This window comes from Mytilus californianus, unplaced genomic scaffold (genome assembly GCF_021869535.1).
Source record: "Mytilus californianus isolate M0D057914Y unplaced genomic scaffold, xbMytCali1.0.p SCAF_1, whole genome shotgun sequence".
NCBI classification, from domain to species: domain Eukaryota; kingdom Metazoa; phylum Mollusca; class Bivalvia; order Mytilida; family Mytilidae; genus Mytilus; species Mytilus californianus.
In genome coordinates this window covers 109,818,227-109,833,380 of record NW_026262581.1, presented here as the reverse complement: position 1 = coordinate 109,833,380, position 15,154 = coordinate 109,818,227, and the positions used below count along the sequence as shown (strand labels likewise).

The 15,154-nt window shown below is 32.4% G+C and overlaps 1 protein-coding gene across 1 annotated transcript; it reads left to right on the top strand.

Moving 5' to 3' along the window:
• Nucleotides 1-1,713: 1,713 nt before the first annotated feature.
• LOC127730547 (39S ribosomal protein L42, mitochondrial-like) lies at nucleotides 1,714-15,154 on the top strand. The gene is made up of 6 exons (XM_052238993.1): nucleotides 1,714-1,835; nucleotides 7,942-7,996; nucleotides 8,779-8,863; nucleotides 9,759-9,791; nucleotides 14,263-14,384; nucleotides 15,039-15,154. The coding sequence occupies exons 1-6, from the start codon at nucleotides 1,763-1,765 to the stop codon at nucleotides 15,091-15,093; spliced, it is 423 nt and encodes a 140-aa protein (XP_052094953.1). The 5' UTR covers nucleotides 1,714-1,762; the 3' UTR covers nucleotides 15,094-15,154.

The window sequence follows — 15,154 nt, the reverse complement described above, 5'->3', positions numbered from 1 at the left end:
ATACAGTCGTTCTTTCTCTCTTAAGTGCTTGTTTATACAATCGTTCTTCCTTTCTTTTAAAAGTGCTTGTTTATACAGTCGTTCTTCCTTTCGGATTATTCTTTTAATTTCCTTTGACATCCATGGTACATCTTGTTTCTTCTTTAATGACTTCTTATGGATCCATTTGTTCATAACTTCAAAAACAGATGTTTTAAAATACGTCCCATAAGACAATATTTCATGGTTAAGTATCATGATATTTTTTACCCATCTATGAAATAATCTCCATAGAAGGTCTTATTTGTCAATAGTTCATAGATTGATAGTAATGAAATTGTGTCTTGTTACATTTTGTGTATATTGAGACAATATTTCACGATTTTTTAATAAAATTTGTCGAATGAAAAGGAGGTTATAAAAATCAAGGATTTATATACTATACAAATTCTTGTAAAAATTGGACAATATTATCTTTAAGTGTTTTATTATATTGATTATAACAAACATATAGTATAAGTGATTATCAGTACTTTACTTGTATTTAAACAGCCTAAAATGGTACAATTAATATATTTTACTTGGATAATTTATAAATGCAAACTTGAAATTAGCTTATGGTGAGATATATGTTTGTTTGTTATATGAAATACTTGCACTGCAAAATATTTTCAATCATTAATATAATAATTTGCATGCTTCATGCTTGTGCTCCATAGTTATTAGATGCACCATTTCACTGCTATACACATAATTTTCAAGAACAATACTCCAAATCAGAACTTGACACTCTCACAATTTCATGGAGTATGATTCCTCAGGTACGACATGCTTTAATTAGAAAATAATGGCATGGACAGTATTTCACTGTGAAATATTGTCATGTACGAAAATTCAAGGTGAAATCGATTGTCAGGGACAGTAAGTCACAGTGAAATATAGTCCCGAAGGACCAGACAGAATTTCATAGAGAGGGACACTATTTCGTATGAAAGATTGTCCTGGACAGTATATCATTATAAAATATCGTCTGCAGACAAAAAAAAATGCACATCCAAATCCAGGTAAGTTTTTAACTTGTCTTCTGAAACATAAAATTCACTAGTATAACTTTTATATATCTAGGTCCATTCATGCCTTAAAAACTTTTCTTAGTGTATCAGTTTGTCTGTACATATAGTGGATTTTGTGGTGCAAACGCTTCCATATTTGTCAATTCCTTTTTTATGAACCGTATTGTAAGTGGGCACTTGAAGTGGTTATTTACAAGTAAAATAGACATCATTTGCATTCTTTTATTTAAAAAGATTTGTTTATAATATTTTCTTGAAAAATATACATCTGATAAATCCATATTAATTACCAAACTTTCAAGTCCTTTCATGTAAAAGGCCCGATTTTAGTTACAACTAGAACATGTAAAAAAGAGAAATATTATTTCAAGATATTTATTGGCATGCTGTTGTGATTTATCGTTTTGGATGATTAATTATAAATTAGACTAAACTAAAACATATACTTACATTAAACAATCTGGCTAGAACCTATGTACTGAAACATTTTAAAAAAACTATCTAAAATAAGTATTTTCACATATCATTTTGTTTTGTCTTTTTCTGTATCAATTATTAATTTCATTAGTTTATTATTAATTATATTAGAAATAAATTTATTGAATAATTACTGTTTTTTTTCCATTTGAACCTGAGACCACCTTATATAACTATAAGATGTCTCAATGATCACGGGTTCATAATGTTTAATCTAGAACCACAAAAGAAAGATGTCAGCCTCTATGAAAAATTTGACATTCTCTGTTGCTCGATATCTTTTAAAGCAGAATGGCATTTCAAAGCGTAAATAAGTTTTTTTTATTGCATTTATGTCGGTATTGACCATTAGATCTTGATAGGTATACGGTGAAACATTCAAGGATATTACTATCAAGGAATGTTATATTATTTGAGACTGAGGATGTTGAGGATGAAATTCATTTTCATTTACAATCTTCTTTCTAACAGAGACAAATAATATAATTTAGGTCTCTGTTTCTAATCAGGAAAGACATTTTTTTCTTGATTATATTGCTAAAGAATGTCCATCTTTTTCTAACTTGTCCTGCCTTAACGGCTTAAGGTTCATCATAACAAATGGACAAATATGGCCGTATTTTCACCTCAAAAACTACTCTGTGTACAGACTTACCTGTGCAGTTTGGAAAGTTTTAAGGCCTGGCATCCACTAGATATATAAAAGTTAAATCTATTTTGCATATCAGAAAGATAAAATCTTTTTTTGAATATGATGGGCATTTTTTTTCCTTCCTGCAGAAGGTGTAAAAATAAACAAACACCTGAATTGCATTTGATACTGTCCACTCAGTTACTACCTTTAACTCACCTATAGATGTGTAGATATCTATTGTCCATTCCAATCAAGGACAATCAATACAATACAAATCAGTTGTTACCTGAGATGGAGCATCTCAAAGTTATATCCCAACTTAGTTTATTTTTACACCTTCAGCAGGAACGGAAAAAAATGCCCATCCTAATCCAAAAAAGATTTTATATTTCTGATATGCAAAATAAATTTAACTTTTATACATCTAGTGGATGCCAGGCCTTAAAACTTTCCAAACTGCACAGGTAAGCCTGTACACAGAGTAGTTTTTGAGGTGAAAATACAGCCATATTGTCCATTTGTTATGATGAACCTTAACAGATTTATATGGTTATCGTCAGATCATATGTTTTCATACGTCATATAAATTCATATCATCTACTATGCATGCTTTTTCAATGGAAATTGTGACGTCACAATGCATTCTAAATAGCACGAAAGCCCATGATACTAATATAATGACTATGGAAGATATAAAAATACCCTCAAACAAATAAGCTAATTTATTTTAGAAAACTTTTCATTACACCAATCTCGAGTTGTTTTTTATAAATAAATTACACTGGTGGACCCTAGGTCTACCTGTGTAAAGGACTTCATCAAACAATCTGTTCTTACTGTGATGTAATAACAAAAGCATTGTGACAGGAATAGACCACTTTCAAGTTATGTCCTTCACCGGAAAAGTTTTTCAATTATGCGCACCTTTATGACACCATTTACCAGATCGAGGGGACTGCCTGTATCCATGCACTATTAAAGTTCATCAAGTGTCTTCCTGATCATCATTATGCAGGATAAACTAGAAATAATGTTTGTTCCTTAGGTACTTAATCACAATTCCCTTATGACAGCAGTGGTGATTATCATTTATAAGAATTTAATTTGCCAAACATTTCGTGCAATATAGCATCATATTTTGTCAACCGCTCCCTCAACATGGGAAGGAAATGATGATCGATGTGTGACGATCAATGCAGGATGTGACGTCCATACTGCCAGGTCGTCCATACCTTGAAAAGATGTATCGTCCTTGCTTTGTGTAGACGCGTCGTCCATGGTTTTTTGTCTCGCCTTGACGGAGTCAAAAAGCGAGACATAAGTATGCTGTTTCTGGTTTTGTTGGCGGCGGCGTCAACAATGTATTAGTTTGTGATTAGGTCTAGTTTAGGGTGAACCACTAGTGGTTGGTCAATGATACTTACAGTTGTATTAGCACTGGCACATCTTATTTCCATGGAGATTATTTGGCCCTGCTTCCTCAGTCATGGTCTATTGACTTTAAAACTTTTGCTTAGTTTACATGCATTAGTTTGTGATTAGGTCAGTTTATGGGGAACCACTAGTGGTAAGTCAATGATATTTGGTATGCAGTTGTATAAGCATTGGCATATCTCATTTCCATGGAGAATATTTGGTCCTGCCCCCGCAGTCATGGTCTATTGACTTTGAAACTTTTGCTTAGTTTACATGTATAAGTTTGTGATTAGGTCAGTTCAAAAGGAACCATTAGTGGTAGGCCAATGTTAATTGGTATGCAATTGTATAAGCATTAGCACATCTCATTTCCATGGAGAATATTTGGTCCCGTCCCCTCAGTCATGGTCTATTGACTTTGAAACTTTTGCTTAGTTTACATGTATTGAATTAGTTTGTGATTAGATCAGTTTAAGATGAACCACTTATGTTAAGTCAATGATATTTGGTATGCAAATTTATTGGCATTTGCAAGTCTCGTTTCCATGGAGATTATATAGCCCCACCCCCTCATTACGGTTCATTGACTTTGAAACTTTTACATAGTTTACAAGTCAATGTTTGTGTTTAGGTTTGTTGAAAGGGAACGACTTATGATACAGTGTAAGTCTATGGTATTTGGTATTCAGTTGTATTAGCATTGGCACATCTCATCTCCATGGAGATTGTTTTGCCATGTACCTTCAGTCATGGTTCATTGACTTTGAATATTTGCATAACTTACATGTTAAAGTATTGCTATTTTAATTTCAACATTTGCATTATCAAAAGTAAAAAAAGGCAGACATATCTCAGTGTTAACAGTTTATTTTCGGAAATAAATTTTATTTATAACGTATTGTGATATATACATGTAGATGGTTATTATAACTTGTAAATTTATTATGCTGTATTTACATTATTTGTCATGTTTTTATATGTTATATACTTCTACATTAATGATTATATATATCATATATAAATGTGCTTTATCTAAAAAAATATTTATATTATTTTCTAAATTGATTTTTTATACGACCGCAAAAAAATTTTGCGGTGGTATATTGGTATGGCGTTGTTGTCGTCCGAAGACACATTGGTTTTCGCACTCTAACTTTAGTTTAAGTGAATGGATCTCTATGAAATTTTACCATAAGGTTCAATACCACAAAAGGAAGGTTGGGATTGATTTTTGGGGTTATAGTACCAACAGTTAAGGAATTAGAGGTCAAAAAGGGGCCAAAAATAAGCATTTTTGTAACTTCCAGACATAACTTGTGTGTTAGTGTATGGATCTCTCTGACATTGTACTACAAGGTTCCATATCACAAAGGAAATGCTGGGATTGATTTTGGGGGTAATTGCCTTAAAATTTTAGGAATTAAGGGCAAAAAACAAGCATTTTTCTAGTTTCATGACAATAACTTGTGTGTAAGTGTATGGATCTTTATGAAATTTTACTACAAGGTTCCATATCACAAAGGAAAAGCTGGAAATGAGTTTGGGGGTAATTGCCCAAAATGTTTAGGAATAAGGGGCCAAAAATAAGCATTTTTCTAGTTTCCAGACAATAACTTGTGTTCAAGTGTATGGATCTCTCTGAAATTGTACTGCAAGGTACCACACTACAAAGGGAAGGCTGGGATTGAGTTTGGGGGTGATGAATCATAAGGGGGTTAAAAAAATTGGGGGGGGGGGGGGGGGGGGGGGGGGGCATTTTATAATATCTTGTGTAAATCAAACTGAAAAAATAAAACATTAAAATTAGTATCCAAAATGGGAGATTAATTTCTGTCATAGTTAAAACAATAAGTTTAGTTTTGAAATATAATACTAAGTAATCAGATAATTATTAATTTTAAAATTTAAGAAGATTGTAAATCGCTTAATATTATCATTTCTTTGATGAACATAAGTATTAATTATGCTTTTGTCAAGAAATTGTAAAGGAAATACAAAACGAGATCACAATAAAAACAACAGCACCCAAGCTGAGTTCAAGCGGATACAAACATACATTGGGTAGTGAAATTCTTGTTGCAATACAAGCTGTTTGAGCAATCTTAGTTTTTGAAGTACGGACCTTGCAGCATAAAAGTATGATTACCTATCAAAAATTGAATATCATATTAATTCAATCAATCATTTGTCAATTGGCGCGTGTCTATGTTTAATGTACAGTCTACCGATCTCGGAGGTGTTAATCTCATGTTAATCTGTTAATTAGTTAATTTGATTGCCAATTATCAAACACATACACAATAATTAATGTGAAGTTTATATAGATCAATCTAATAATATTTTGAATATAATTTTTTCACATTTTGTTTAGTTTTCTGTGCAAAGTACACTATTATATTATGTTTCACGACTTTTATACATATGTTTTTCATTCAGGCTCCAGTAGTTATAGAAATTCCCCAGCACCCACACCAGCACCAGCTATTATAACTACATGCTTGAGTATTTCTAGTGCTTTATGATATAGGTTATATCAGAGACATATAATACAATTGTATTGTGGAATATAGGAATGAGAGACATGAGCTTATGTGTGAACAAATATTAAATGGTTAATTGAAAACAATGTATATAAGATGTATGTTCTTTGTTTTATAGTGTACTTGATTATCTGCATGCCTTAACGAATAAATAAATCATATTTATGTTTTTTGTATGTTGTATGTATGGTGTTTGCTGTATGATGTATATATGTTGTATGTTGTATTTTGTTTGTTGTATATTTGTTTATCTATATGACTGAATGAATAAATTAAAGTACAAAACAAAAATATTATCTTTATTTCCGTTATATATATAGTAAAAAGTTTTAAGGAGATTTGGTATGATTGCAGATGATACAATTATCCATAAACAAATGCACAAAAGATGTGAACCGGCAGACTTGTACATAATATATACTACCTAATCATATTTATGTTTTATTACTATGAAATAATAAGTGTTATATTATTATTTTATGTTATAACCACAATGGAATAAATACTTAAAGTATGGACGATAGGTCCTATGGACGATGTGGCAGTATGGCCGATACATCCTATGGACGACTTGGAAGTACGGCCGTCGCATCTCGAAAGCGTGACAATGCCCCTAAAACGCAGGAATGATGTTCACTAAAACCAAAATTTTTGACGGAAATGCAATGAATTCGAAAGTGGTCTATTGAACGGGAAATTGCATGAATTCAAAAGTCATCTATTTAATTATATGGTATATGCTAATATTTAAAACTATGTAAAATTCCATGATACATATTATACAATATATTGTTTGCCTCTTTGTACAATTATTTGTGCATTACCAATGTATCTTTTATAATTTTTTATGCTAATATGAGGCAGGTGTTACCTTTGAAAGAGGACGAAGTCTGTATTACGAATTTTATTTTCAATGTGCGCTAGCACAACTGTTAGAAAAAAAAGTTAACGATTTTGAGTTCATTAGTATATTGATTTTTTGTTTTATTGATTTTCTTTCTTTTATTGGGGACCTCTTCCCCATATAATCATTGTAAAATTGTTATATTTTAAGTATATACCCCATGAGGGTCCATGACTGTCATCAAACATTTTCAAAACAATTTCTTACTAGAATAAATTGTCACACACTGCTGCATTTTATCTTACTCCTGGACATTGCTCCAAGACATTGCTTCATCTTTTAAATTGTTTTCATGTTGGACTGGTTTGCAACTAAACAATATAAGAAATAAACAATCAGTTTGTCAAAAAATATCACATCTGATTAAATTTAAATGGTTTTTGAGCTAAAAATTGACTGTATCACTACTTTTGTGATAAAAAAACATAGCGCATTGAGCACAACATTAAATACTTCCTGTCCATGAACATTTCAAGAAATTGTTCAATGAAATATATACTTGGTTACACAAGTTACAAACTGATGTGTTCGTGTATGTGTATAACCATACTTGTTAAGAAAATTAACATAAGTTGTGAATGGTCCATGAATCTAGTATCTGTTCTAAAGATATCAATGAAAAATTGAAATTGCAGTTTTCTTCTTTTGTCTATAATTGTAGTTGAACCAACTACAATTATGGAAAAAGGAAAATATTTCCAATTTATAGTACTGCCTTCAAATGATAAATACAAGGCAATGTGATCATATTAAAAATATACTTACAAAAGCTTTCAGAAGAAATAAATAATACGTTCTATCACTTCTTTTGTTTGTCTCAAGTGTTTGATTGAAGAAAGAACATGTAATTGGAATGCAAATAAACACTTATTTTAGTTACGAATAATTAAATTAATCATGTTAACTATTTGTTTACAGATGGAAGAATACACAGCAGTATACAGTGTTTGAGGAATAAATCTGGTGATGACAGGTAAGAACTTATTGTATTTGTAATAAAGTTATACATTATTTCTTTTTAATTTTTTGGGATTTTGTCTTTTTCTTACATCTGTCTTTTTTTTTATTTGGGATTGTTTATTGCCACCTCCTATATTTTTACTATTTTATTTTCTATACTGAGAAAGTATTGTATATTAATATAAACATTTTCAAGTGATCTTCCGTACTTACCATATCAGAAACAACTTGTGTTCATTAATATTATTGGTAACGTAACCGACATATTCAGAAATTCAAAAAAAGAGGCGGAAGATACCAAGGGGATATTCAAAACTCATAAGTTGAAGAGAAACTGACAACACCATGGCAAAAACAAACAAGTCCAAAGAACAATACATAGAAAACTTAAGACTAAAGAACATGAACCCCATTAAAAACAGGGGTTGATCTCAGGTGCTGCAGAAGAGCATGCAGATCCTGCTCCACAAGTGACACTTTTCCTGTTACTCCTGCTAAAATATATTCATCATGAGTCATATCCAGTGATTAGATATGATAAGTGGTCCATTGAATAACTTAATATATCAAAAATACTGTCTGTAACTGACTGTACATGTTATTGTTTTATCTAACAGTTGTTTTGGTTTTTCAGTTACAATACATGTATTACTGTTGGTGCTTGAGGAGATAGATCAATAAAACTGTTAATCATGATGATGATAATTGATTGTATATATACATTTTTTTTCAGTTGGGATTTCCATTTAAGAAGAAAACACATTTTTTTTAATTGTAATTTTAATGTTTTAACAGATCACATTATGTAGCCTTATCTACAGATGAATCTACAGTTATTTGTTGGCATCCAGAACCAGAATTTCCATATGAATGCACAAAGGTTAGATTTTATGTCCTTCATATAATAGTAAGGAGAGGACATTATGTTTTCTGGTGTGTGTCCAGTAACAGGTTAAAGTTTTTGTTTACCATGAAGTTGTTGTCTTGTCATCTTGAAACTTAGTACACATCTTCATTATGATATTAAGTTTTTGAAATATGCCAGCTTAGTGGTTTTTACTCAGATTTACAGTTTATTGAACATTGTTATGTGATTGTTGGAGCGTTGCATGGTGTCCTATGGACACATATTCTTGTTAGAGTTGTAAAAAGATTCACAACTAGACCAATAGTATGAATATGACTTGTTAAACAGGAATTCCTTGATGGGATGAATAGGGGTTCAGTAATTCCTACATCCTTCCCCATTCCCTGTTACACTGACTCTCAGATCCTGGCTCAACTCCTGTATTTAAATCCTTTTACCCACTCTTATGATTCTTGTGGAATCTTGCATCCCTTTACAATCCACTGCAGTCATCTATACACCTTCATTGTAGGTACAATTGCAGATGTTTTGTTTTTCTTTCATAATCAGAACATTTATATAGTATATGCAATCATTACATCACTATCTGATTTCACTTAATATTTTTTATCTCTGAGTCTTTGGAATCAGGCATATAATTTATAGAGAATGGATATCATTCATGGTTAAATGTTGTCAAGGTAACATGTTCAGACATACATAGTACCTAGACAAGGCACTTGGAAAATATAGGCCGGTCTGTGACCCATAAAACATAGAAGCAATTTGATAAGAACCGCATACGATTTGAAAGTGTATAACATAATTCATACCTACCCATAGAGGCAAATTCAAGTTGCTTTCCATGGTTCCTATACGTTTTTTGTGAACAGCTCTCATTAACAATAGGTTTTTTTTAACTTTACAGCCAATTCCAAGAAAAGCTGAAGAACTCGCTGAGGTAGGTTTGATCTTTTATTAGTAATTTTTACATAGTTTTAAAACGAGGCATTTTGTTATATGTACAATTTTGGTTTTACTTATTAAATGTCAAATCTTCATAAAAACTTACTACATGTACGTCATGTAGAGCTTGAGATTTTATTTTCATAAGAATATTCACATGGCAAAATTATGTTTACAGAAATACAATTGTTATTATTAGAAAAAAACATACTGAATTGTATAGATCAATGACACATCAACTAGACTATACAAAAACTAACAGGCACCTAGATGTTAAAACTAAACAGTGTTTTCTAGTTAGAATCATTTTTAGACAGTATATTGAATTGAGTTAACTACCTTTGTCACTAATTTTGTAATTGTCCCCATGGGACACAGATCACTTGTAGATATGCATGAGTCTATAAAGGGACATAACTTTAGAAACGATGAATGTGACACCACCCAGATTGGAACTTGATCTGTATGTGGTGGCAATAAGCATCGAGTATAAGTTTCATAACACTTGGTTGAGGCAAAATAAAATTAACAGCTGCGCCACGAGCGCATGATATGCCTGTCTTCTTGTGTGTGAGGTTTTCTGCAATAATCATAAATCGTTTCTGATATACGGCGCGACATGTGAAAACCCCCCTTTTTAGCTCACCTGACCCGAAGGGTCAAGTGAGCTTTTCTCATCACTTGGCGTCCGTCGTCCGGCGTCGTCGTTGTCGTCGTCGTTAGCTTTTTACAAAAATCTTCTCCTCTGAAACCACTGGGCCAAATTTAACCAAACTTGGCCACAATCATCATTAGGGTATCTAGTTTAAAAAATGTGTCAGATGACCCAGCCAACCAACATAGATGGCCGCCATGGCTAAAAATAGAACATAGGGGTAAAATGTAGATTTTGGCTTATATCTCTGAAACCAAAGCATTTAGAGTAAATCTGACTCGGGTAAAACTGATTATCAGGTCAAGATCTATCTGCCCTGAAATTTTCAGACAAATCTGACAACCTGTTGTTGGGTTGCTGCCCCTGAATTGGTAATTTTAAGGAAATTTTGCAGTTTTTGGTTATTATCTTGAATATTATTATAGATAGAGATAAACTGTAAACAGCAATAATGTTCAGCAAAGTAAGATCTACAAATAAGTTGTCATGACCAAAATTGTCAGTCGACCCCTTTAGGAGTTATTGCCCTTAATAGTCAATTTTTAACAATTTTTCGTAAATTTTTGTAATCTTTTACAAAAATCTTCTTCTCTGAAACTACCTAGACAAATTTAACCATACTTGGCCATAATCATTTTTAGGGTATCTAGTTTTAAAAATGTGTCCGGTGACCCGGCCAACCAACCAAGGTGGTCGCCATGGCTAAAAATAGAACATAGGGGTAAAATGTAGATTTTGGCTTATATCTCTGAAACCAAAGCATTTAGAGCAAATCTGAGGTGGGGTAAAATTGTTTATAGGTCAAGATCTATCTGCCCTGAAATTTTCAGATGAATCGGACAACCCGTTGTTGGGTTGCTGCCCCTGAATTGGTAATTTTAAGAAAATTTTGCAGCTTTTGGTTATTATCTTGAATATTATTATAGATAGAGATAAACTGTAAACAGCAATAATGTTCAGCAAAGATCTACAAATAAGTCAACTTGACCAAAATGGTCAGTTGACCCCTTAAGGAGTTATTGCCCTTTATAGTTAATTTTAACCATTTTTTTGTAAATTTTTGTAATCTTTTACAAAAATCTTCTTCTCTGAAACTACTAAGACAAATTTAACCAAACTTGTCCACAATCATCATTAGGGTATCTAGTTTAAAAAATGTGTCCGATGACCCAGCCAACCAACATAGATGGCCGCCATGGCTAAAAATAGAACATAGGGGTAAAATGTAGATTTTGGCTTATATCTCTGAAACCAAAGCATTTAGAGTAAATCTGACTCGGGTAAAACTGATTATCAGGTCAAGATCTATCTGCCCTGAAATTTTCAGACAAATCTGACAACCTGTTGTTGGGTTGCTGCCCCTGAATTGGTAATTTTAAGGAAATTTTGCAGTTTTTGGTTATTATCTTGAATATTATTATAGATAGAGATAAACTGTAAACAGCAATAATGTTCAGCAAAGTAAGATCTACAAATAAGTTGTCATGACCAAAATTGTCAGTCGACCCCTTTAGGAGTTATTGCCCTTAATAGTCAATTTTTAACAATTTTTCGTAAATTTTTGTAATCTTTTACAAAAATCTTCTTCTCTGAAACTACCGAGACAAATTTAACCATACTTGGCCATAATCATTTTTAGGGTATCTAGTTTTAAAAATATGTCAGGTGACCCGGCCAACCAACCAAGGTGGTCGCCATGGCTAAAAATAGAACATAGGGGTAAAATGTAGATTTTGGCTTATATCTCTGAAACCAAAGCATTTAGAGCAAATCTGAGGTGGGGTAAAATTGTTTATAGGTCAAGATCTATCTGCCCTGAAATTTTCAGATGAATCGGACAACCCGTTGTTGGGTTGCTGCCCCTGAATTGGTAATTTTAAGAAAATTTTGCAGCTTTTGGTTATTATCTTGAATATTATTATAGATAGAGATAAACTGTAAACAGCAATAATGTTCAGCAAAGATCTACAAATAAGTCAACTTGACCAAAATGGTCAGTTGACCCCTTAAGGAGTTATTGCCCTTTATAGTTAATTTTAACCATTTTTTTGTAAATTTTTGTAATCTTTTACAAAAATCTTCTTCTCTGAAACTACTAAGACAAATTTAACCAAACTTGTCCACAATCATCATTAGGGTATCTAGTTTTAAAAATGTGTCCAATGACCCCGCCCGCGTACCAAGATGGCCGACATGGCTGAAAAATAGTACATAGGGTAAAATGCAGTTTTTGGCTCATATCTCTGAAACCAAAGCATTAAGAGCAAATCTGACGAGGATAAAATTGTTTATTAGGTCAAGATCTATCTGCCCTGAAATTTTCAGACCAATCAGGCAACACATTGTTGGGTTGCTGCCCCTGAATTGGTAATTTTAAGAAAATTTTGCAGCTTTTGGTTATTATCTTGAGTATTATTATAGATAGAGATAAACTGTAAACAGCAATAATGTACAGCAAAGTAAAGATCTACAAATAAGTCAAACATGACCAAAATTGTCAATTGACCCCTTAAGGAGTTATTGCCCTTTATAGTCAATTTTTAACAATTTTTCGTAAATTTTTGTAATCTTTTCCAAAAATCTTCTTCTCTGAAACTACTGAGACAAATTAAACCATACTTTGCCATAATCATTGTTAGGGTATCTAGTTTAAAAAATTTGTCAGATGACCCCGCCTTCCAACCATCATGGCCGACATGGTTAAAAATAGAACATAGGGGTAAAATGCAGTTTTTGGTTTATATCTCTGAAACTAAAGCATTTAGAGCAAATCTGACAGGTGGCAAAAATGTTCATCAGATTTACATTTATCTGCCCTGAAATTTTCAGACGAATCCGACAATCCGTTGTTGGGTTGCTGCCCCTGAGTTAGTAATTTTACAGAAATTTTGCAGTTTTTTGTTATTATCTTAGATATCATTATAATATCTAATATCTAATACTATTAATTTTGATTTTAACCTTATTTTACATGATTTCCAAAGCATCATTAAATAGAGGTGAGGGACACAGGCTCTTGAGAGCCTCTAGTTTTACAAAAAACTCAATAACTCTAAAATAAAATTTTGAATCATCACCAAAAAGTATACAGATCTTTAGATTAATATAACTAAGAAGTGTGTAAAGTTTTAAGCAATAATCATAAATCAATTTTGAGATACGGCGCGACGTGAAAAAAACACCCCCTGTTTTAGTTACAAAGTCCTGTAACTCAAAAAGTTTTAATCTTATTTTCACCAAAAAGTATACAGATCATTTGACCATCATAAGAAACAACTATGTTAAGTGTCATGAAATTTGGATAAGTGGTTCTCAAGTTACAGTGCGACATGTGGACGCCGGACAGACGGACAGACAGACAGACAGATGCCGCACATTTGTATACCATATTATGTCCCGTCAAAATTTTGACGGGCATATAAAAAGAAAACAGAAACCAATTTCCGGAAGCACGTACAGAGACCATTACCATATCCCCCTCAGAGCAATGTGCAGGACACATTCTTCTTTTATTGGCTCATATTTCCTGTCATTGTTTCCTGAGCTGCAAGGCCAAGGGGATAAATGGCACTGACAGGGAATATGAGCCCATATCCCTAGTGAAGATCATGAATAATAATTATGTTATACTGGAGTGTCCTGATTTCAACATTAATGACCATTGGGATCTTCTTTTTTTGTTTACATTGTATATTGGCTATCAAGGTAACCAATCCAATTGCAGGATTAGCCCGGATATTTCATTCAAGTATAATATAACAAGTGAAACATTTTACATTTCTTTGATATTGATGTTATAATTAAATTACAGGGCGATTCTGCACTGAAAGTTCAGTATCATTTGGAAGACAAGCTACGTTTTAGAAAAGATGGACCAACAGATAAAGAACTAGCTAATATGTTCTTTACAACAAAACATCCATGGTTCCCTAGGTAAGTTTAAAAATACACACTTTCTTGTCTTTTTTATGCTGTTCATATTTGCTATTGAATACATAGTAAAGCTCCGATTCAGTATCTAGGTTAAGTTATACTTTCCATCCTTTTTCAAGTTTTTGGTTATTTCAGCTGTTTAATATTCTCATGAGGCTTTGGATTTTCAAATATTTTGGTCTGTAGCATCACAATAATCAGTTTGAACTGTTTCCATATACTTACAGAAGCTAAAGTGTATTATTATTACCCCACAAACAAAGTTTGGGGTACATAGCAATCAGCTTCCTAATATACTGATGTGCATGTAAAAGGATGATGCAGTTTATTGAGTTTGAACAGAGATATGCCTCTTTGAGCTGAATAAAAAGTTATAGCCCTGTCCAGCACTTACCTGGTCATCGCAACTCCTTCAGGGTTCATCATATCTACATAGAAGTTTGTATATTGTTAGATCTTATTATGCGGATATGCATGTGGTTAGGATATTCCAGTCCATTGAGATTTCCAACATCTCCTTTCACTGATATTGACTGTATATTAGCTTCTTACTGTAATTACATGTATCTATTGGTGAATTTTTTGGTGGCACAAAAATGGCAGTAGGGGACATTTCAATACAGTGCAGAAATCTTGTTCATTTTGTATTTTCAGACCACAGAAGAAGTACAGAAAATCCAAATCTCCGAAAGACAGAGACCATATATAATATTTTGTCAAATTTTATGCTGTTAATCAGACGTGTGAATAAATATAAATGACATACTTGA